This window comes from Fusarium sambucinum, chromosome IV, assembly GCF_050947815.1.
Source record: "Fusarium sambucinum isolate potato_lamoka chromosome IV, whole genome shotgun sequence".
In the NCBI taxonomy this organism is placed as follows: domain Eukaryota; kingdom Fungi; phylum Ascomycota; class Sordariomycetes; order Hypocreales; family Nectriaceae; genus Fusarium; species Fusarium sambucinum.
Window position 1 is genome coordinate 2,436,682 of NC_139291.1, and position 21,170 is coordinate 2,457,851.

Genomic DNA, 21,170 nt, shown 5'->3' on the forward strand with positions numbered 1-21,170 from the left:
TACCATTGCGCCAGCACACCCGGTTCACATTTAAATCCTTATTGATTGGTTATGGAAAGCTGGGTTCTATCAAATACTATATAGTTGTGCTTTTTGATGAAATTGTGTGATTAATCACTCTAGTGTGTGAAGAGGCAAATATTCTTCAAACACTTTGATTCCAAGATAGAACATATACCTTCTCACCAAGTATGAGAATATGCAGTCGCACTAGTGCTGCTGGTAGGCGTTTGGCAGCTCCCTTTGTCGTTGCAGCTCCGAATCTTGGCAGCTAACAGACTGTGGCTCTCCGTATGCTCAATACCTAGGAGTGGAATCCAATCAAGTATGTCCGTTTTGGGTTTTCTGAATATCTGCTTTGTATTACCGATGATATTCTCTGCCCCACCCGAAAGAGCGAATGCATCCATTTGCAGGATACCTACTCTGTAGGTAGACTGTGATTGTACTGATGCTCTATAAGACACAGCCAATCATGCTTAGAAGTTGAAAGAGGTGGGCGGACCATCCTACCAAGCAATCCGAAAGCAACTGGGCATACCGTAACTTGAATTGACGTGATAAATCGTCCAATTACGCGATCCGCCTGGACCAATGCCGCTTTCCCCGGAGACTATGTTGGACCTTAAACATTGGTCTTAGGCTATAGATCGAAACCTTGAGCCTGTGGTTTTCTGAACAGGCTGACTGACAAGCTACTGGGAGATAGCACGGCCATTCTGATGAATGCAGCCACGGTCACTTTTTGGCTGCAATGAAGAGGTGTGCATAAAGAGACAACTGAGGAGGTAACGAGTAGGCAGCTGGCCGAAACCGGCAGACCGGTCAGCAAGAGAATAAAGCGGTCAAAGAGTATTAAAGACTGAGGTACGAATAGTTTAGGCGTCAACATGTCTGCCATGCTTCCTTGTCTACGTTTTCGATGTCTGTTCATGGCCCCTGCTTTCAGCTGGGGGTAGAGAGCCCGACGACGTCCATTGGAACCCCCACGGTAGGTCGGCGTCCAGGTCCGTCACCCACTGGAAACAGTGGAGATGAACCCGCTAAGCAGTTAACGTTCAGCACTAAACCGCCGGTTACTGTAAGTTGCCAATTCCGCCCCGATGTTCGGGCGAGGTTGCTCCACTTGCCCACTCGTCCCCAGCCATTCAATGATCATGACTTCAAAATGATAAGGCAGGTACGGTAAGGTGCAGGTACAGGCTGGGTTGAGCTTGCTTAGCACTTACCCAGACTCAGGTGGTTAATATGTTACTCCTTGATTCTTTCACTGTCCTCTATTCATCCTCCTTCATCATTTCTGTTGCGTTTGTGATATTGACATCAACTTCAGATTGGACAACATCATACACTCACTATCTACTAGACTATGTCCACGTTCTGTTCTGCTTTGCCTCTCTCATCTTAGATTCTCTTATGTCCATGTCGCCATCATGGATCTCATAATACACCGCTTTGGCGGGCATGCATTCTCTCCCTATGATGAAAATCAATCCATGTCATTACCACAGTCGTCTTATTTCACCGAGTATGTGAAGCTCAAAACGGCTGAGGGATCGTACTGACATCCGCAGCATTTACCAGAATGCCATGTCCTTATCCCAAGTACCGTGGATACATCAGGTGTCACGCTCTGCCCAGTCTGGGATACCACAAGCCGTAGTGCTTTCCCTGTCTCTTATGCAACTCATCTACAACTTAGATCGAATTCGTCGACAAGAGTCCAATTATCGCTCTAGAGCTGCCAAAATCCGTTGGCCGTATGAAATTGTTTCCCAAGTGGCAAGGCTCACTGCCTTAGTATTCGTTACACTTGCTTATACCCAGGACAAAATACATTGGATCAACATAATCTCCATTGCATACGCCTTCATCCTTGGGCTTCTACGCCTCTTCAACCATCTTCAATGGCGCCATGTATCACTGCATCAAATCAACTTTGTGCTCCCAGCTACCTTGATCATTCTCGTCTCTGGCCGTATGCTACCGTGTATCCAGGTCGGCACTGTGTGCCTTCACGACACGAGCACTTTAGGGAGCGTTATCGCCATTTCAGCGGCTTCTGCCATTGCAGTCATTACGCCAAGAGAATGGACACCTTTTCATAATGAGCTCAACATTCCTGGTTATAGTCAGAATGAACCGGCTCCTGAGGAAACTTGCAGCTGGTTCACTTACTACTGCACATATGACTGGCTAACGCCAGTCATTTGGAAGGGGGCCAAAAGGAAACTCGGCATGGCTGATATCCCAAAGATAGCATGGTATGACGAGCCTATGTACCTCCTTCGCCGTGTCCAAGAAGCCCGCTCGATTTCTAAAAAGACTCTCTTCACAGTCCTTCGCTTCCAGAGGCGTGAGTTGATCCTCATGTCATTATGGGTTGCCACATCGTACACGGTAGAGAACATAGCTGCATATGCCATGTTTAAGCTCCTCGAATATCTTGCTAACCCAGAGGGCGCCATCTATAAGCCATGGCTTTGGCTGTTCCTCATGTTCATTGGTCCATTATCGCGTTCTATTGCCTTCCAGCAGTATATCTTTACATCCACCAGACTCGTGGTCCGTATTAAATCTGCCTTTACCCAGGAGCTGTATTATACTGCCTTGGCTTCAATGGAGATGGAAGAGGATCCTTTTGAGCTACAGTCATCAGGCACGAAACCTAGAGACACAAGCGGGCAAACGAGCACCAAAAGTACATCCGCTGGACGTCTGGCTAATCTCATGGCTTCCGATATAGATGCCATCTACAAATCAAGAGATATCATTCAGGCAACTGTCGGCACTCCTGTCGGCACCCTGATATCTATTGTCGGCATGTACAGGATGATGGGCTGGGCATCTTTGGTGGGGAATGCTATTTTATTCCTGGCCACCCCTCTTTCCATCTGGCTTGGACGTTTGATGTTTTACTCTCAGCGTCGAGTTAGAAAGGCTCAGGACTCCCGCATGTCACTAGTGACAGAATATCTTGCCTCTCTCCGCGCGATCAAGTATTTTGCATGGGAGGACCCCATCACAGAAAAGATCATCGGCGCACGCTCGGCCGAACAAAAGGAACTCTGGAGGACTTCACTGATTCAAGCTTCTCTGAATCAAGTTATGCAGATCGTTCCTTATTTATCTCTCCTTGTAATGTTTGGCCTACATGTCGGCCTCTCAAAGCGCCGACTCGATGCCGCGACCGCTTTCACAACTATCTTTCTTGTCAAGAACGTTCGTCGAAACATAATGCAAGCTAGTGCCTTTGGCAGGAATTTTGCGAGCGCTCTGGTTTCGGTAGCCCGACTTGATAGATACTTTGCGAGTACTGTCCCCATCCCACAGTATCCTGTAGGACCGCTCAGCATTGACGGTGCCTCGTTCCGCAAGACAAAGGCTGCCATTTTCATATTGAACGACATTACCTTGCACTTTGCTCAAGGAGGCCTCAATGTGATTGGAGGTTCAAGCGGCAGTGGAAAAACCACTCTCTTGTTATCTATCCTTGGTGAAACGTATTTGGAAAGTGGATCTGTGACCAGGCCAGACGACGTGGCATACGCCTCTCAGTCAGCTTGGTTACAGAACGACAGTATCCAAGCTAATATTCTCTTTGGCAGTCCAATGGAGAAGTTACGCTATGACAGGGTCATTGAAGCATGCTGTCTTTGGGAAGACTTCAAGGAGCTGCCAGCTAGGGATATGACCGTTGTAGGTGAAAACGGAACTTCTCTATCCGGTGGTCAAAGAGCTAGGGTTGCCCTCGCTAGAGCTTTATATTCCAAATCGCCGCTACTATTACTCGATGATATTTTTGCTGCACTCGACGCAAAGACGGCTGCTGGTGTTTGGAAACACTGCTTCTGTAGTGATCTTCTGAGGGGGAGAACAACCGTGCTCGTGACCAACCTCCCCTGGATTGCTGAGCAAGCTGATCTCTCTGTTATGTTGGAGAAGGGTCAGGTAGAGTCGGCCTTGCCCCAAATCGGTGTTGTTCGCAAGCCAATTGCCATTGCCAGAGTTCTCGGGGGCGACGCAGATGAGGATGATGTACACGATGCTGCAGTGCAAGAGATTCAACCCCATGGCGATGATTTAAACGATACAAACAAAATCCTTGAAGAAAAGTACCACAGGGATATTGTTAGCCAGGAAATGAAGGCGTCTGGGAAGGTTGGCCGCATGACTTGTAAGCACCCCCTTGTCATTCTTGAGGTTTTACTAAATTCGGCACCAGTTTTGCAATACATGAACTACTTCGGTCATCCCGTGTTCGTCATCACCTGTCTTGGACTTCTTCTCGCTACAAATATATTCACCTTCCTATCCGCTTTGTGGCTTTCTGTCTGGGTTGAGGCTTACAATCACCAAGCACATGTCGATATCCCATATTACATGGGAATCTTTGCCGGGCTTACGTTACTTGAAATCGGTAGCTACTGTTTAGCCATCATAATGTTTGAGTGGGGAGCCTGGAACGCTGCGAGAAAGCTACACAACGACTTCATTCGTGCCATTATGCGCGTCTCATTGTCGTGGTTTAAACATATCCCTATTGGGCGCATCACCAATCGCTTCTCTAGTGACATGGCTTCTCTTGATGGAACGATCAGTACTATGCTACGCATCATGCTTGATACAATTCTTCTCATGCTATTCCGAATTGGAGCTGTTAGTAGTATCATGCCAATTTTCATGATACCAGCACTTTTCACGTGCCTGTTTGGTGTTCTTATTGGCGAGGCTTATACTAGAACTGCTGTCGTAATCAAACGATTAACCTCTTCAGCCCAGTCGCCCGTCTTCTCTCAGTTTGCCGACACTCTCGCAGGCCTCCCTGTCATTCGTGCCAGGAATGGCATGACATCGACATTTCGAGAAGAACTGGCTGCTAAACTACGGACATGGTCGGCTTCTTCGGAAGCCAGTTTCAATGCCAATCGATGGGTGGCTGTACGTGTCGACTTTGTGACAGCACTTGTCAGTCTTTCGGCCGGCATAATTGCAGTTTCACAGACGGGTGCTGTGGCCGCAGGACTGGTCGGTTTCTCCCTCACTAACGCGAATGGACTCAGCCAGACAATTTTGTTGTTGGTACGAGCTATGAACGATCTTGAAGTGGAGATGCAGAGTGTGAGTACAATCGCTACTATTTACCGAATGCCTTCTGACCCAGTATCAAGTTTCACCGAGTCAAAGAGTACGTCAAATTGGAACCAGAAGAGAAAGATGACAAAACCTACCCAGAGGAGGGCGAATACACAGACGATCTGTCACGTGTGGTTCCCAAATCTTGGCCTAGGACTGGCGAGATCGAGTTTCGAAACGTGACGATTCGATACGATCCTGATGGACCCGACGTTCTCACCGACGTGAACCTCAAGTTCAAAGCCGGTGAGCGCGTGGCCGTGGTAGGACGAACAGGGTCTGGCAAAAGCACAGTAAGTATCGGATACTTGAGGAGCAAGCTTTAACACTAACGATATTCCTCTCTAGCTGGTTCTCTCCCTCTTGCGCTTTACTCATGTGGTTTCAGGCGAGATCCTTTATGATGGTGTTGACATTACAAAAGTTCCTCGACATCGTCTCCGTGAGAGTCTTACTATCATTCCCCAGGAGGCAGTACTGTTCAACGGTACTGTCGAGTCAAACTTGGACCCTGCCGGTCGAGTTCCCAAGGACGTCCTCGACAAAGCTCTCGAAAACTGCAAGGGCATTGCATCATTCTCTCCCCAAGCTTCTGACGATAGCGACAACGACACATCTTCATCTGACGGCGAGCACAATATAGTGAGCCTAGCGACAAGTGTTGATCCTCGCGGTGAAAACTTCTCGCATGGCCAAAGACAGGTCCTCTCGCTCTGCCGTGCGCTTATTCGCCAGAATAAACTAATGTTGCTCGATGAAGCCACTGCAAGTATGGACTATGAAACTGACCGGGGCATTCAGACTGTTCTACGGCAGGAACTTGAAGCTGCAGGGGGCGACCGCACTCTGGTAACAATCGCACATCGTCTGCGTACAATTATTGACTATGATACTGTTGTAGTTATGAGTGCCGGACGGGTTCTTGAGTAAGCTGTTCATGAATTTATATCTATTGTGATACACAACTAACGCCCCTTACAGGTACGGTTCGCCTCGCGATTTGTACAACAGACGAGGTCAATTCTACGACATGGTGTACCACAGCGGTGAAATGGACGGGCTTGAGGCTTTGCTCCAGGAAGAAACCTGTACTTGAATCATTCGGCAAGGGGAGTAAAATTGCACACAGGAAAATATATTCACAAGTATGTGTACGTAGGTATGCATGCGATGTGGGTACCAGGATGAATAATGGATACCTATAGAGAGGTTTTTACGACAATATTACACGAATATGACGTATTTTGAACTTCAACATCTTGAGCTTTGCTCCATTTTTGAGAGTTTCAAGTAGTAATCCCTGAAAACATGAGATGTTTAGCAATTGCATAATCGTTGCCTATTAGCACATTCGTGCATCATACTTCATCCCAGTCAGTATATGCCACTTGTATTGGACACAGGAATTATATCATTGATTAATCATAACATGTCATTTACAAGCTCTATAATTTACCCAAACGTCCAAAGCATACCGACTAGGTAGCCAAAAGAGTAATAAAAAACAGAATATGTAACCTGGGAACCATCATGCATCGTGTATTTTCATGCCCCGCTACAACCTTGCCTAAACCGATAAGAATAACAATAAAAATAACATATATGTTGAGGAAAGGGCAAAGGAGAACGATGGTAAACAAATAAAAGTAAAAATAAAAAAGCTCCTCTTGGCCCAAGACGATAAACATTTCCCTCGTGAAGGTAGTTTGTTTTAACACATGTCCCCGTCTTTCAATTCCAAAGTCTTTCCCTTATCTCCCCAACGCCATACGTGCGTTCGTGTTCTTGCATATGCATACTCATTTGTTGCGGTGGATATCTCGACACTCGTCTTCCTTTCAAATCTTCTCGTTTCTCCTGTATCGTATTTTTCATGTGTGCACGGGATAGTGTGAGTGTGGTGGGATAGATCATGGGCGTATGCGTTGAATTTCGTGGTATCATCGGCACTGTGACTTGGTCTGCTTCTCCCTCAAGTATGTATGCACTGGTAGCATCTCATCCCCCTTATTAACCACTTCCTCCTCCTATTGTCCATTGAACTGCTCCTCCATGTTGGTGACACCGGCTTCAACATTGTGGTAGTCGAGAATTTCCGAGTACCTAGGTTCTGTCAGCATTTGTAAGGTGACCAGACTTGCACTTGACTTACATCATAATCTTCCATGTATCAACAGGCAGATCGGCGTCGTTGAAACTCCAATCGAACTTTTCCTCGGCCACAGGCTCGTCTGTAGGGTCATGGTAGGGAGACAGATAATCGTGAGCGAGAGCCTCGGTGGCAGTTATTCGCTTCTTGGGGTCAAAGACAAGCATGCGTTCGAGAAGGTCAATAGCTAATACTGTCGTCAGCTCGTTGCTCTTCAGTTCCTCCTAATGACTGCAATCGTACCTGAGTCGTCTGCGTTCTTGAACTTGTTACGTAGAGGCTGTCGCTCGCGCTTGGGTAGCGACTTGACAAATCGAAGAGTCTATCCATGGTCAGTTGGATGCTTGGATAAAGACTTGCGGGGACTGTGTAACTCACGTTCTCACTGGCGATGGTGTTAATAACATCATCAGGAGGAGTACCGAGGAGCTCGGTGATGATGGAGAATTGGTTGACATGGTCCTTTCCAGGGAAAAGAGGCTTGCCCTCAAGCATCTCAGCGAAAATGCAGCCAGCACTCCAGATATCGACTTCAACGTCGTATTTTTGCCAAGTGAGCATAATCTCGGGAGCTCGGTAGTATCGTGTGGAAACGTAACCAGTCATCTGGGGGTCCTGGATTCGGGCAAGACCGAAGTCGCAGATCTTCAAATCGCAGTTTTCGTTGACGAGAATGTTACTAGGCTTGAGGTCGCGGTGGACAACGCCGGCCGAGTGCACGTACTTTAGACCACGCTGCAGGTAAAACAAACGTCAGCATATATGGTCATTGATAAACAGGTCCGCTTAGCTAAACGTAATGGAAGCATACCATGATCTGGTAAAGGAAATACTGGATGAATTGCTTTTCGAGAGGGCGCGAAGTCAATAATCGGTGGAGATCGGTACCGAGGAGTTCTGTGACGAAATAGCTGCAATGCTGTCAGCGCAAGAACGCGGGGAAACGTGGCGGGGGAGGGGTAGAGCCCGCCGTAGTTGGGTAACGTACATGTCTTCCAAGGGTGAGATGAAGATATCACTGAGAGAAATGACCTAAAAAGAAGTCATGTTAGCCCAAGAAGCGAGTAATTGCTCGAGAAGCAAAGTATTAGGGGACGCGTTGAAAATGAGTTGCGTGGGGTTGAGGGGATGGCACTTACGTTTTCGTGCTTAAGGTGCTTGAGCAGCTTGAGCTCACGGTATGTGCGTTTGGCGAGCACGGGTGTGCTGAAAGGCTTCATGATCTTCTTGACGGCGACATTTTGGTTGGTGAGCTGATCTCGAGCAGAACTGTTGCGGCTGGTCAGTTATCGGGCGCAGAGATTCTACGAAGGCCGGGTAAACGTACCAAACGAGACCGAAAGCTCCCATACCAACGGGCTGGAGATCGGAGTATCTGCGCGCAAGGTGAGTCAGTACTGCGATGAAAGGGCGGGTAGTAGGACTTTAAAAAACAGGTCAAACTTACCTCGAGGTGATCTCGAATGTGGTTCCGAAGATCTGAGCGCGTACGAACTCGGCCATGGTGAATACGTGGTTGTTGAGCGAGAAGTTTGATGTTGAAAGTGAAAGTGAAAGGTGAGGAATTTCCTAGCTGCAAAACGAGGAACAGAATACAAAGATGAGGTATAGATGATGGATGGTGGGCGGGGCGCAGACGTAATCGTTCAAGATCGTCAAGTCAGGGCTGTTTGCTGGTCCTGGCGAGCGGTGCGAGATAAAGTAAAGTACAAAAAAGCCAATCTAGTTGTTGGATTGGATGGGTTGCTGGGGATGGAAATGGGATGGACCGATAATGGGTCAGGTGAATGGGAAATCGACGATCGAGAAAAAGACGATGACCGTGACCGGGGTAGCAGTAAAAAAAAGCGATGCAGGTTTCGATGTCGATGAGTATGCGTATTGAGCGCGGGGCGACAAGAGACGCGGGAGTATCCCACTTGGCAGTGGTTTGATAGGTGTGGTTGGTTGGCGGCGAGATCGCTGAAAGACTTAGTTCACACAGCGATTGAGATTTATCGTTGTTTGTTGTTTTGTTGACTTTTAGTGACCGTCTTTTCCTTTGGTGGTATCAAGGGGTCGTTGACAGGTAGGAATAGGCGGGGTAGGTGAGGTAGGCGAGAGCAACGTGTCTATCAATCCAGCAATATTAGCGACCGTTACATATGGAAACGACAAAGTCAGTCAGTTGATGGGCAATTTTGGAAGTCGCGGAATCGCCACACCGTACAGCCAGTTCTCGGCAGCGAATAGGTACCGGAGCACTGCTGCTGAATCGGAACCTAACATTTCATGAATTGTCGTGTAAAGCCAGGCCCATGAGTGGTGAGGGGCAGCTTCAGGCGGGGCCCCTGAGAACAAGACTGCTGCCGGAACCCATGCAAACGAGACGGCGGGAGTGTCCCGGTCTTGTCTTGTCCAACAATAGCGGTGGCAACAACCAATTCATTATCACTTATCCAGTATATAGCAACCAAGCCAGGGCAGCATAAGCCTGAACCCAGGGAGCACAGACACCGTCCATAGGGAGGCCATGGGCTCTTCGCTCTCACGTTCAGTTCACCCACAGGAGTGGGGTCCAAAACTATCGAGCTCCATAGAATGAGGCACCTTGACGCCATCATACCCCAATGAACTGGTAGGGTCTCCCGCCAATACTCTTGTATGTGGTTGGCGGCCAGAGGCTGGACAAAACAGGCTATTTGCTTGACTCCGGCCAAGGGCAGGTTCCAAACGCTGAGGAGGACTGGGGTATTGACTGCGCAACAGGGGGATTTTTACCTCTGTTCGTCTTTTGCTTGTAACAGCGGCCTCGATTGCGAGACTCGTTTCGAATCAAGTCAGGATTGTTCCTTACTGGGTCGGTCTAGTGTCGATCGTGATGCTAACGGGGCAAAGGACAGCTGAGCCAAGGGTAGACCGTACGGAGGTAGGCAGGGTAGGTAGTGAGTGAATCGGGTTTTGTCAAAGGATGAAAGTCTGAGGAGGAGGAGGAGAGAGAAGCGAAATTTCAGCCAAGGAACGGGTTTAACATGAGGGATGGGAGGCTACATGTACATATATACGTGACATCCATGGTAGAGGACATACCATGGCATGGAATAGAATTAAACAGCCCGGTCCTAGGGCCCGTCAGTCCCATCAAAGCGCAAAGTATTGGCATTGGTTTGTACGAACGGAGGACCGCCGGTTTTTCTTAGTGGGGTGTGCATGATGAGGGGAAAGAGCTCCGGGGCGCATGGAGGCTTGTTGCTTCCATGTTTGGGTGAATGCCCTCCAGGTATTGCGGGAGGTACCTTCTCTACGTTATTTGGTACCTTCCTTCTAGAGGAGTCCCTTGTCACCGTCTATTTGGTTGCGCTTTCCCGTCCATGAAAAGGACCCTGGCAAGCCGCAACACGTAATGATCGAGATCTCTTGGGAGTGGTGGGTATCAAGGTTATGCGCTACACTTACACCAGGCTGTCTACCTTTCACATACGAACAAATGATGGAGCTTTCTTATTCAGTATGCGGAAAGTCGAGATTTTGATTTCCCGATGCACGGTAGAGCCCTTACAGATATCAGCCCAGGTAGTCCATGCAAATCAGGGTCCTCGAGATGGAAATATATGCGAAACAGCCCTCATCATAATACCTTCAGGTTGCTTCACCTCGATGACGAGACGGCGGGTGAATTATTGGCAATATCTGATGCTTGTTAGGGATTGGCTTCTCTCAGGAGATTATCGTCTTCCCGATATGCCTGCCACGTACGAGATTCTATTCACAATGTAGAACCTGGCTGCCATGATGGACGCACTGTAACTTTCATGCCAAGCCCACCTTGTATCTATCTATCTCTCATCATGGCATCACTTCAGCCAATCATCTCATCAAATAATATCATATGTCGTCCGCAGTACGATTCTAACCAGTATACAGCTCATGACAACAACTTGTTTTGTCCTTTTTCTCGCTGTCCTTGTCTCGCTGTCTGCAAAAACCTGCATTCAACTTCACATGGCATGTTTCAAGAAATGACGTCAATTCAGCCTCCGCTGTCTTACCCCTGTCAACAACCATCTTGACAGCGCATGCCCAATGCACGCTACGCTGGTTGACTGTCCTTTTCCCTTTCGTCGTCTTAGATTCTTTTCCAACGGCGCCAGGACCCATTCCCGGCCTCCGATCTATTGTGCGGGTCGGTACCTTTACACCAAACTCTGGTAGAAGAGGTACTTATAACCTCGATCCTTCATGCTCAATGACCTAACCCGCTCATCGCGAAATCAATGGGACGATCGAATATTCTCCCGAGTAATCTCTGGAGTGGAGCCACTTCTTTAACAAGCCAACCTGAATTGACTGCAGCTCAATCTGAGGTTTTCCCATCACGCGCTCACTGCGACCCTGCAATGGATTTATCCAGGGTTATGGACATCTCAGTTTTCGTTTATCGACGTCATCTAAGTGAAAAAAAAGAAAAGAACAACGGAAACAGAAGCTTTACCAACCCTGACCAGCTTGTTTGTTGCCCAAGCGCATGTAGTATACTGAGTCCCACAGACGAGTGCCCTGGATAGTAGGGAGTTTGTATGATGCGTGTGTCTCTCTACCAACGATTCATTGAATGCATGCTTCAACATGTCTTGGATGAACAAAATCTCTTCTCTCGACCATGAGTTGTTTGCTTCACTATTGCGGTGAGGGTATACGAGTGTTGTCGAGGGTTACCATGACTTACATGCAACGACTGAATCGTAACAGACTCACCTACTTAATTCCCATTTCTTAATCAGAGATCCCCATCCTGCCAGCGATTCATAGAGAAAATGCCCATCAGTTCATCACCGCTCCTTTACCCTGGCCTCACAACACGAGCCTGCCCTGTCGATCCCGTCCATATCTTCCATCCCATCTGAGATTCATCTTGCCCTCCCGCTTCACTAGGTAACCAGCAGAACCACCCTTACCCTATTTTTTTTCTTGCATGCACCGGATCGGCCGCTACCCCTCCAGTCGAGACCATTTGATCGGCATCCACCACATCCTTAAGCTCTCTCTCCCCGTGCTCATCAATCCACGCGGATCTTCTCAGAGGCGAACAACCAAGGGGACTTCCGCCCCAACTGTTCCAACTATTCGGTAGCGAATCATTGCAATCCACAACTCGCCGACCTTGCGTTCTTACCATCCACTCAGTTAACGCTCTTTATGTATACTGTAGGGTGTTGATTTCATTTATCTCCTGGTGCTCCCTCTAGCAACACGACAGATGTGTATTCCTCTACCATTCTACCGATCAGATCTCTTCTGGAATATCAACTTCCTTCGATCCCGGTGATGGCGCTGCTGTGTCTTGTAGGTTGGACCGTCTTTTCATACTCTATTCCATCTACACTGTCAATATATACCCCCTATTGGACATGACCGTCAGGTACATTTAGATTGCACTTTGCATGACAGTACATCCCAGATGATCATGCCAATGCTTTGACGGGGGGGACGGAAACCTTGGTTTCTAAGCTTGGATATGTAGAAATAAATAAACCAACAGTTCGCTCCAAAATGGCATAATCTGGTCTACGACTTTTGCCTCTTCTTATGTTTTCAGCGGTCAGCTTTTGGCACCTTCACATGACTAACAACACAACGGCAAACTCGACAATTACAAGCATACTAGGGACGAAATGATATCATGGCCATTTAATTACTAAAGGGAGAGCCTATACGTTGCCCTCTCGTCATGAATCTCTCTGTTCAACATCTTTCTCTTCATCCAATCACCTATCATCAATCTGCTCATCTTCACTCTTCTTGTGCCCGTTATATCTACCCCACGCTAGTCTGTGATTCTATTCACGTACCCATGTCTACCTTTCATACCCCGATCTTTCATAGTCTAGTCATGAACAACAAGAGGCTCGGTATTCCAGATGCTCTCAGCATACTCATCAATGCAGCGATCGCTGCTAAAGAAACCCATGCGAGAAACAGACTTGATTGTCTTCTTGATCCACTCCTCCTGGTTCTGGTACGCCTCATCCACAAGCTTATGGGTCTCGTTGTAGCTGTGGAAATCATCAGATACCAGGTAGTAGTCGCCATGGTCACGGACGGCTGCAACCAAAGCACTGAAGTCATGGACTGAGCCAAACGTGCCCTTCTCAATCTCGGCAAACACCTTTTGCAGATCAGGGTCGATCTCGTGTGAGCCGTACTGGTGATTGTGGCGGAGGTCTTCGACGTCCTCAGCAAGATTTCCAAACAGGAAGATGTTGTTCTCGCCAATCTCGCGAGTGATTTCAATCTAAGCCCGGTCAGCAATGAAAATGAAAGGAGAAGATATTTACTTACGTTGGCGCCATCGCAAGTGCCAATGATGAGCCCACCATTCAAGACAAATTTCATGTTGCTGGTACCGGATGCCCTGTCAAGCATGTCAGTCACTTTGTTCCTTCATCATGGTGATTTTGACTTACTCGGTGCCGGCCGTGGAAATGTGTTCGCTGAGGTCTGATGCGGGAGTGATGATCTCGGCCTTGCTGACGTTGTAGTCAGGCAGGAAGATCACCTTGAGAAGGTCACCAATATCCTCATCGTTGTTTACTACGGAGCCGACAGCATTGACTAGATGAATAATCTGCTTCGCCATCCAATAGCCCGGTGCAGCTTTGCCTCCAAAGATGGAAACACGAGGGACGACCTTCTTACGCTCTTCGGGAGATAGAGACTTAAGGTAAAGATATCGGTGAATAACGCCAAAGATGTTGAGCTGCTGGCGCTTGTACTCGTGGATTCGCTTGACTTGGACATCAAACAACGCGGAAGGATTCACAGTAACACCCACGGTAGACTTGATGAGCTTAGCGAGTCGGACCTTGTTGGCGTACTTGATCTCAGACCATTCCTTTCGGAACTCTTTGTCTTCGGCATACTTCTCGAGTTGGTTGAGGTGTGTAAGATCTTTGAGGAAACCGTTGCCTCCAACCTTGGAAGCGATGAGCTCCGAAAGCCGAGGGTTGGCTTGGTGAAGCCAACGGCGAGGAGTGATGCCGTTGGTGACATTAATGAACTTGTCTGGACCATAGATTTCGACGAAGTCTTTGAAGATTGTGGTCTTGATGAGATCTGAATGCAATTCTGCAACACCGTTGACTTTGTGTGATCCAACAATTGCCAAGAACGCCATGCGCACCATCTTTGTCTGGGACTCCTCAATGATTGACACTCTGCCCAAGATATCTCGGTCGTTAGGGAAAGCCTTCTCGACTTTCTGGAGGAAGAACAAATTAATGTCGTAGATAATCTGCAGGTGGCGGGGTAGGAGGTGCTGGATCAGACCAACAGGCCACTTCTCCAGAGCTTCAGGCAAAACAGTGTGGTTGGTGTAGCTGAACTAAAGAGTTGTCAGAGAATCAGGAGACAATCAGAGCACGAAATACTTACAGTCTTAACAACGACATCCCAGGCCAAATCCCATTCAAGATGCTCAATGTCGACGAGGATTCGCTGCAACTCGACAATGGCCAGCGTTGGGTGGGTGTCATTGAGCTGAATGGCCACCTGGTCAGGAAATTCCCTCCAAGGACGGTTGGACTTCTTGAAGCGGCGGACGATATCGTATAAGGAGGCCGCAACCCAGAAGTACTGCTGCTTCAAACGAAGCTCCTTTCCGCGATCTAGGTTATCATTGGGATACAGTACGGCGCTGATGGTCTCAGCCCGTTGTTGATCGGCAACGGAGCTTTCGTAATCGCCACTGTTGAATTTTTGGAAGTCAAATTCTCCACCAGAAGCTTTACTGGACCAGAGTCTCAGGTTGTTTGTGGTGGGTGTGTCATAGCCTGGGATAGGGACGTCGTAGGCGACGGCCTGGACGATTTCGCCACCCTCCCAAATGGCAACGTTCTTACCGTTGGAATCCGTGGTCTTTCTAACATTACCAAAGAATTGAATCTTCCAGATCAGTTACAGTTCGGTGCCAACGGTGTGTTCAGTAACTTACATCGACAACAACGTCGTGTCGAGGAAACTCCCAGGGATTGAAGTCAAGCCAGTAATCAGGCACCTCAACTTGGTATCCGTCTACTATTTCCTGCTTGAAAATACCATACCGATATCGTAAGCCATAGCCCCAGGCGGGGTAGTTGAGGGAGGCCAAACTGTCGAGGAAACAAGCAGCAAGTCGGCCTAGACCACCGTTACCCAGAGCGGCATCGTTCTCTTGAGTAATAATATCCTCAATTCGAAATCCGAGCTCAGCAAGGCCAGCTAGATACCAGTGTCAATAGGGTAAAGGGGGTTTTGTGATTTCGGCGTTGCTTACCCTTAGCAATATCCTTCTGGCCTACGTTAAGCATAGCATTGTCGAGAGCTCGACCCATCAGGAACTCCAGACTGAAGTAGTAAACACGCTTGGAATCGCGGTAGGTTTGTCTTTGCTGGGTCCTGTTCCAGTCAAGAATCAGGCGATCACGGAAGGCCAGACTAGTAGCAGCATAGGCTGCCTTTTCATCACAATTGAGGACAGAGCGAGCAAGAGTGGTCTCGACATGGCGAACGACTTCTTTCTCGAAACCATCTTTACCAGTAAATCCGTTGGACTGGTTGCGCTTCCAGGCTTCACGCTGAGGTTCGGGAATTGAGGCTAGAAAACGGTGTAAGTGGATGTTGACGACTAAGTTGCTCTGGGTGTTGTGGATGAGTAGCTTTTGGTGGAAAGGAGTTGGAAGAATTGGCCAAGGTTGAGACTCAAGAAACAATTCATGTGCAATCGATTGCTGAGTGAAGAAAAAACATACCTTCGAAGTTCTTGATCTCACTTGGGCCAAAGCCCGTGGCGGTTCGGGTATGCTTGGGACGGGAGATGCCTGTGGGACCAACAGCACCCTGGATGTCGACGATCGGGGCCGACGTGGAGGGGCGCCTCTCACGGGTAGGTAAACGCTGCTGTTCAGTTGCCATTGTGTCTGTCCGCAAACTTGTTAGTCGAGTAATAGGAGCAAAAAGCAACTGGAAAGCGAAAAAAAGAGAAAAGGGCCCCGCGAGGTAATTAAATACTCAACCACCACCGTGTAGCCCATGTCCTCTTGCGAAGCGAGAATCAGATCAGATCAGATCACCTACATCAAGGTTGACTGGTGCCACTGAAAGAGTACTGTACGTCAGATAAGACGACTGGACAACGACACGAGATGTGCACAGCTTTAGGTGGGGAAGCGGGGTCGTTGGTGCAAGGTAAAGTTGCAGTAGCTTGTTGAGTATTGTGCTTCTATCGCGGATGCTCAAGTCTCAATCAATGCAAAAACTTGGTCGTACTTTTTGGTAGATTGACTTGTATAGGCCGAGCCTTTAATTTGATAGACGGCGAGCAGGGCTTCACGGTTATCCGTCAACTGTTCGAATGCAGGGAGTTTGGGCGAATGGAGTCGACTGGAGACGTCGTTTAGCTGATGGGGATCCGGAGAAGACGGGAGCTTGGAGGGGCAGGGGGAGCTCGGTGGAGCTAACAAAAGAGATATAGGGATAAGAGAAGCAAGGTTATAACGAAAGAGGATCAAGACGAGAGGAGTGTTGCGTACCAATTGCAAACTGATACTTGGAAACGAAGATAGATAAGAGGTTAAGGGAGGATGACGAGGCCGAGAGTGGAAGGGGAGGAGATAAAGTAGTAGACAGACCAGATCATGAGAGACTGGAGCTGATGGGAGCTTTGTTGAGCTTATAGGTTGAGCTTATAGGTAGGTCGGCAAGCGCGATGGTGGGAGGGAGCTTCCCGTCTCCTCCTCCACGGGTTCGGTCCCACTCCATCCATCTATTCATCATGACAACCAACTCCTCCTCATGGCAAGAACGTTGTTGTTACTTAAATTAGTGTGCAATAAGACAAACTTACATGGATTGCTGCACTGACCGGTGGCAGTAGCTCTTCATCTAACTCACATTGGGTCGCATCATGTCACCTTCACCACGGTTACCGGCCAATGTTGTCTCGTTGTTGAAGCTGCTCCCCTCTCAACCAAACCGCATACCATCACGGGCTGGTCGGATTGCATGGCGTGACATGGCATGGTTCCCCTCCCCCGCAGCAACGACTCTGTGACATGACGACATTGTCGACACACACCTCCTTTTGTAGAACGATGCATTTATTACCAAGACCAAGACCAATTGCCATCACTATAAGATTGCGGACGGGATACAGAGCAAAGTAGCAATTAACGCAGCTTGAATAGGTGCTTTCTATGTTACCAGCATACCCTGGACCTCTCATATCACATGTTCAAGTTTGGCTACGAGACTCCCTCATTCCAGGGATCCATCAACTGTTTCTACATACATATGCATCAGTGGTCTTCCCCTCCCCCTCATACCAATCGACACAATCCAGACCGCTTCAACTCCATTGGCAAAGCAACTTAAGCGCTTATAGTAGAACAGACCCGCTCGCATACGCATGCAATAGTGAAGCTCGCCTTGGTGCAAGCTTCTTTTACAATGGCGGGCGGGGTCGTAGCACCATGATGCGTGGCTCTCTTTCAGGTTAAATCGAGCACAGCGCTGCCTGTAGACATTGGTATAGACTTGGACTGGGGGTTATTCCTTGTCATCCTGGCTGGGGGTAATACCGCCTAGTCCAAGTGACACACAAACAGACTTTAAGCACATATTACCCACCCACCAGCTCAGTTTGTTGGCCAGATAGTGTACACGGCTCGCATCACTCTGCTATTGCCCTCATGGCTCTATATTTCAAGACAGTTGTATAGAAACACAATACAAAAAGGCTCAAATCTGACAACAACCTCCACCGTCGATCGTGAGTCTCCCAAGAAACCAGACTGCCGGGACAACAGGGTAGGTAGATGAGGTCAAATTGATAAGCATAGAGGTAACCACCCCTGCCATGGCCCGAGTTTCTTCATAGTATGGGGTACGCATCGGCCCCGCGTTAGTATCACCGAGATGGGTCCTGTCAAGTACATAGGTTGATGTTGACTTGATAAACTAGGAAAATGAGAGTTGCTCCGTGTGCGCGCATGCTGTCGCTGTGATACGTGCCGAGCCTTCGTAGAGCTTTAATCTTAACCACAGTACCTATCCCTCTTACATGCCTGTCTACCTGTTGATAGAGTAACCCGGTTACTAGTAAGTACAAACTTGAATAACCCAGTTGTCCTCCATCTTTGTCGGAGTGCTGAGAAAACATCGACTTCTCAAATTCGTGCATCTGGATTAATGAACTTGGCTACCTCTCCTCCTTTTCATGTAGTCATGATGGATGTAGTTCATGAGAGTTGGCCCTTGTTCACTAGCTCGACGATCGCCTCATAGCTCGAGGTCAAAGCTCCAAGCCACAATCAACCCCTCTCATTCAACTTCAAATCGAGCTTGGTACGTACCTATATAACAGCTCTCAACAGTTCTACATTCGGTTCTTGGACAAGACATGTCATAGAATTCTTTACTTAATCACAGGCCTGAGGAATACCTACTGATGTACCATGCCACTTACCCCTTTCATAACGATCTTGCCAGGTTATGAAGCCTTGACTCGAGTCAATGGGTCGGATTGTTTTATGGCAATTGAGGCTTATATACTCAACACAGATGCCGATAAGTTAAGAGCTCATATATCTCACCTTAGCCATCACATCACTTCTTCCCAAGACGAGCTATCGCTCTGTTATTGATTTGATAAGTCCTTCGGTCTCTTCTGCCATTACGTATCCTATACAACAGGCTATCAAAATCGACCCTGTATCCAGAGTATCGTCAATTCGCCTCGCTCGGGCCCAGAAGGCGAAGTAAAAAACTACATATGTAGGAGTAGAAGCAATCCATTAGCATGCCAGCCTGGACCTCCTCCTATGACGTTCCCAGCCAGCTCCAGAAACACCACTCTCTCCCGAGAAACAAAAACCATGCGCCTGCTTCTTTCCATCTCTAAGCTCGGTTGAAGCCATCGGAATGTAACTAGCGTCATGCCTGCGCCTGTCCCACGTCGCACGATTTCTTCCCAGCCCAAAGTAACCAGGACACTTCGCCAAGAAGCGTCGCAATCGAAATGCCGTCCGCTTCATAATTTCCATCAGTTTCGTCTCGTGCAAGGCCTAGCCTTAATCCAACGAACCCCACCCAAAAAAAAACATGTGCTCCTGCAAGGTCTAGCCGCTCCAAAGCCCGTTAAGCAGAACATATGTGAGGCCAAAATATAATGGCCGTAAATCAGCACCGTGTCGAATGTGCTCTTGTCGAAAGGTCTTCGCTGAGGTCTTTCGACTAGTGTACGTGTCTCGAGCAGTTGCAATTCGTCGGAGATAGAGGGATTAGAGAAAACTCCACTTGTAGCTGATGGAGCTATCGTAGAGAAGTGTTTGGAGTATAATCGTCGCGTCGAATAAAAGAGAAGAAAGCAAGGATCGTATAAATCGGGACCGTCCTTCGGTCTGTACCCCAAACTCCAAAAATGCTCTCGACGCCAGTCAACAGTTTCCCATACCCTAACATCGTGGTAGTAAAAAAAAAGAAGAAAAAGAAAAAAAGAAAGGAGCAGCGTTTCACTATCACAGAATGCCAGAGTCCTTAAGCGCGTTATTCAAGATAGTCTCCTTAACTGCTGCGAAAACGAGTCGAATGTTTGAGGTGTCTGTTGCTTGCGTCAAGCTGTTCTGCGTTAGAATCACGTGCAAGTCGTCATGTCTACGCAAGAAAGAACTTACTGGGGATACAAGTTCAAATGTGCTCGGTTGACCTGGTTGAATCGCCAGAGTAGATATTTGGCTGCCTTATTGACATCGTTTCCACCTGAGTAATCAGGGAAGTAATTGCCCAGTGGTGACCGGCTCAACTTTTGTTTGAAGATATCAACCTTGTTGAGGAACAAAATGATACTGGTGCGCATAAACCACCTTGAGTTGACCACTGAGTCAAAAAGTAATAAACTCTCCATCATTCGGTTCTGATTTTTATGTTAGAGAACGCTCACGTGTGCCACTGCTACAAAGCCACGACTTACCTGACTACTCTCCTCGAGCAGGACTTGATCATATTCGCTCAAGGCAACGCAGAATATAATGGATGTTACGTTTTCGAAACAATGTATCCACTTCTTCCTCTCACTTCGCTGACCACCGACGTCGAACATGCTGTGATAGTGTCAGTGAGAGTATGCGCATGATGCGAGACATGGATGGCCTACTGGATACTTAATTGTCCCATCTGGAATCTTGTTTCATATATACCTGTTGTCTTCGTTCGCGCCCGGAGCACATCCATCTCGTTGGGCAGATAGTCGGTCGCTACTATTCGCATTGCTTCTTGGAAGAAACTATGTCGAGATCAGTTAGATGTAAATCGCGCCAAGCGATGATGTGTTGCACGTACTATTCTGCCGAGTCCATAAGATAGAACTCGGTCTGATGCTCCATCAACAGATCCTTCGCTGGATCATTCCACAGAGCTTGTACGGCAGCACCGACTTTCGCGTCGATATGTGCCTGAGGACCAGACTCTGCTTGATATTCCAGCAGAAATTCCGCATGCGCCTTGTTCTCTTCATTTTGAGGTTCGATATCAAACTGCTGCATGGCCATAATAACAGCCTTGGCGCATTCGACAAGATTCTTGAAAACCGTTGGCCGATAGTTGAACAGCTCGTCTTCTGAATAACCCTTGAGGTGAATGATTTTCATCTGTTTGACAATTGTCGACTTGCCACTCTCTCCGGAACCTGACAGTTTTGTTAATTATCAAAGCTGGAGGTGAGCAATTTAGCTGCCGCCAAAGCACCCTTACCTAATAGCAAGATTTTGCATTCTTTCCGTAGTCGTTTTGAGTCTTCCTCAAGGATCTTATCGATAGCCTGACTCTTTTTCTTCTGGTCCACCTCCTCATTGCTCGAGCTCATGCACGCGCCCAT

General features: G+C 47.9%; 4 protein-coding genes across 4 annotated transcripts; 1 reads left to right on the forward strand and 3 right to left on the reverse strand.

The window, feature by feature from the left end:
- Positions 1-1,433: 1,433 nt before the first annotated feature.
- FSST1_000825 (P-loop containing nucleoside triphosphate hydrolase protein) lies at positions 1,434-6,232 on the forward strand (the record flags this gene model as incomplete). The annotated part of the gene is made up of 6 exons (XM_083234784.1): positions 1,434-1,528; positions 1,575-4,177; positions 4,226-5,121; positions 5,172-5,429; positions 5,485-6,062; positions 6,118-6,232. 6 exons carry the CDS (start codon positions 1,434-1,436, stop codon positions 6,230-6,232), a joined length of 4,545 nt encoding a protein of 1,514 aa, XP_083091007.1.
- A 931-nt stretch (positions 6,233-7,163) lies between these two features.
- On the reverse strand, positions 7,164-8,788 carry FSST1_000826 (mitogen-activated protein kinase HOG1; the record flags this gene model as incomplete). Its single annotated transcript, XM_083234795.1, has 9 exons — positions 7,164-7,239; positions 7,289-7,472; positions 7,529-7,607; positions 7,664-8,020; positions 8,097-8,196; positions 8,274-8,317; positions 8,425-8,554; positions 8,613-8,660; positions 8,733-8,788. 9 exons carry the CDS (start codon positions 8,786-8,788, stop codon positions 7,164-7,166), a joined length of 1,074 nt encoding a protein of 357 aa, XP_083091008.1.
- A 4,360-nt stretch (positions 8,789-13,148) lies between these two features.
- On the reverse strand, positions 13,149-16,213 carry FSST1_000827 (glycogen phosphorylase; the record flags this gene model as incomplete). Its single annotated transcript, XM_083234806.1, has 7 exons — positions 13,149-13,556; positions 13,604-13,676; positions 13,729-14,645; positions 14,696-15,205; positions 15,255-15,520; positions 15,576-15,896; positions 16,051-16,213. 7 exons carry the CDS (start codon positions 16,211-16,213, stop codon positions 13,149-13,151), a joined length of 2,658 nt encoding a protein of 885 aa, XP_083091009.1.
- A 3,602-nt stretch (positions 16,214-19,815) lies between these two features.
- FSST1_000828 (guanine nucleotide-binding protein subunit alpha) lies at positions 19,816-21,170 on the reverse strand (the record flags this gene model as incomplete). The annotated part of the gene is made up of 6 exons (XM_083234817.1): positions 19,816-19,915; positions 19,972-20,210; positions 20,268-20,397; positions 20,451-20,579; positions 20,636-20,981; positions 21,047-21,170. The coding sequence occupies 6 exons, from the start codon at positions 21,168-21,170 to the stop codon at positions 19,816-19,818; spliced, it is 1,068 nt and encodes a 355-aa protein (XP_083091010.1).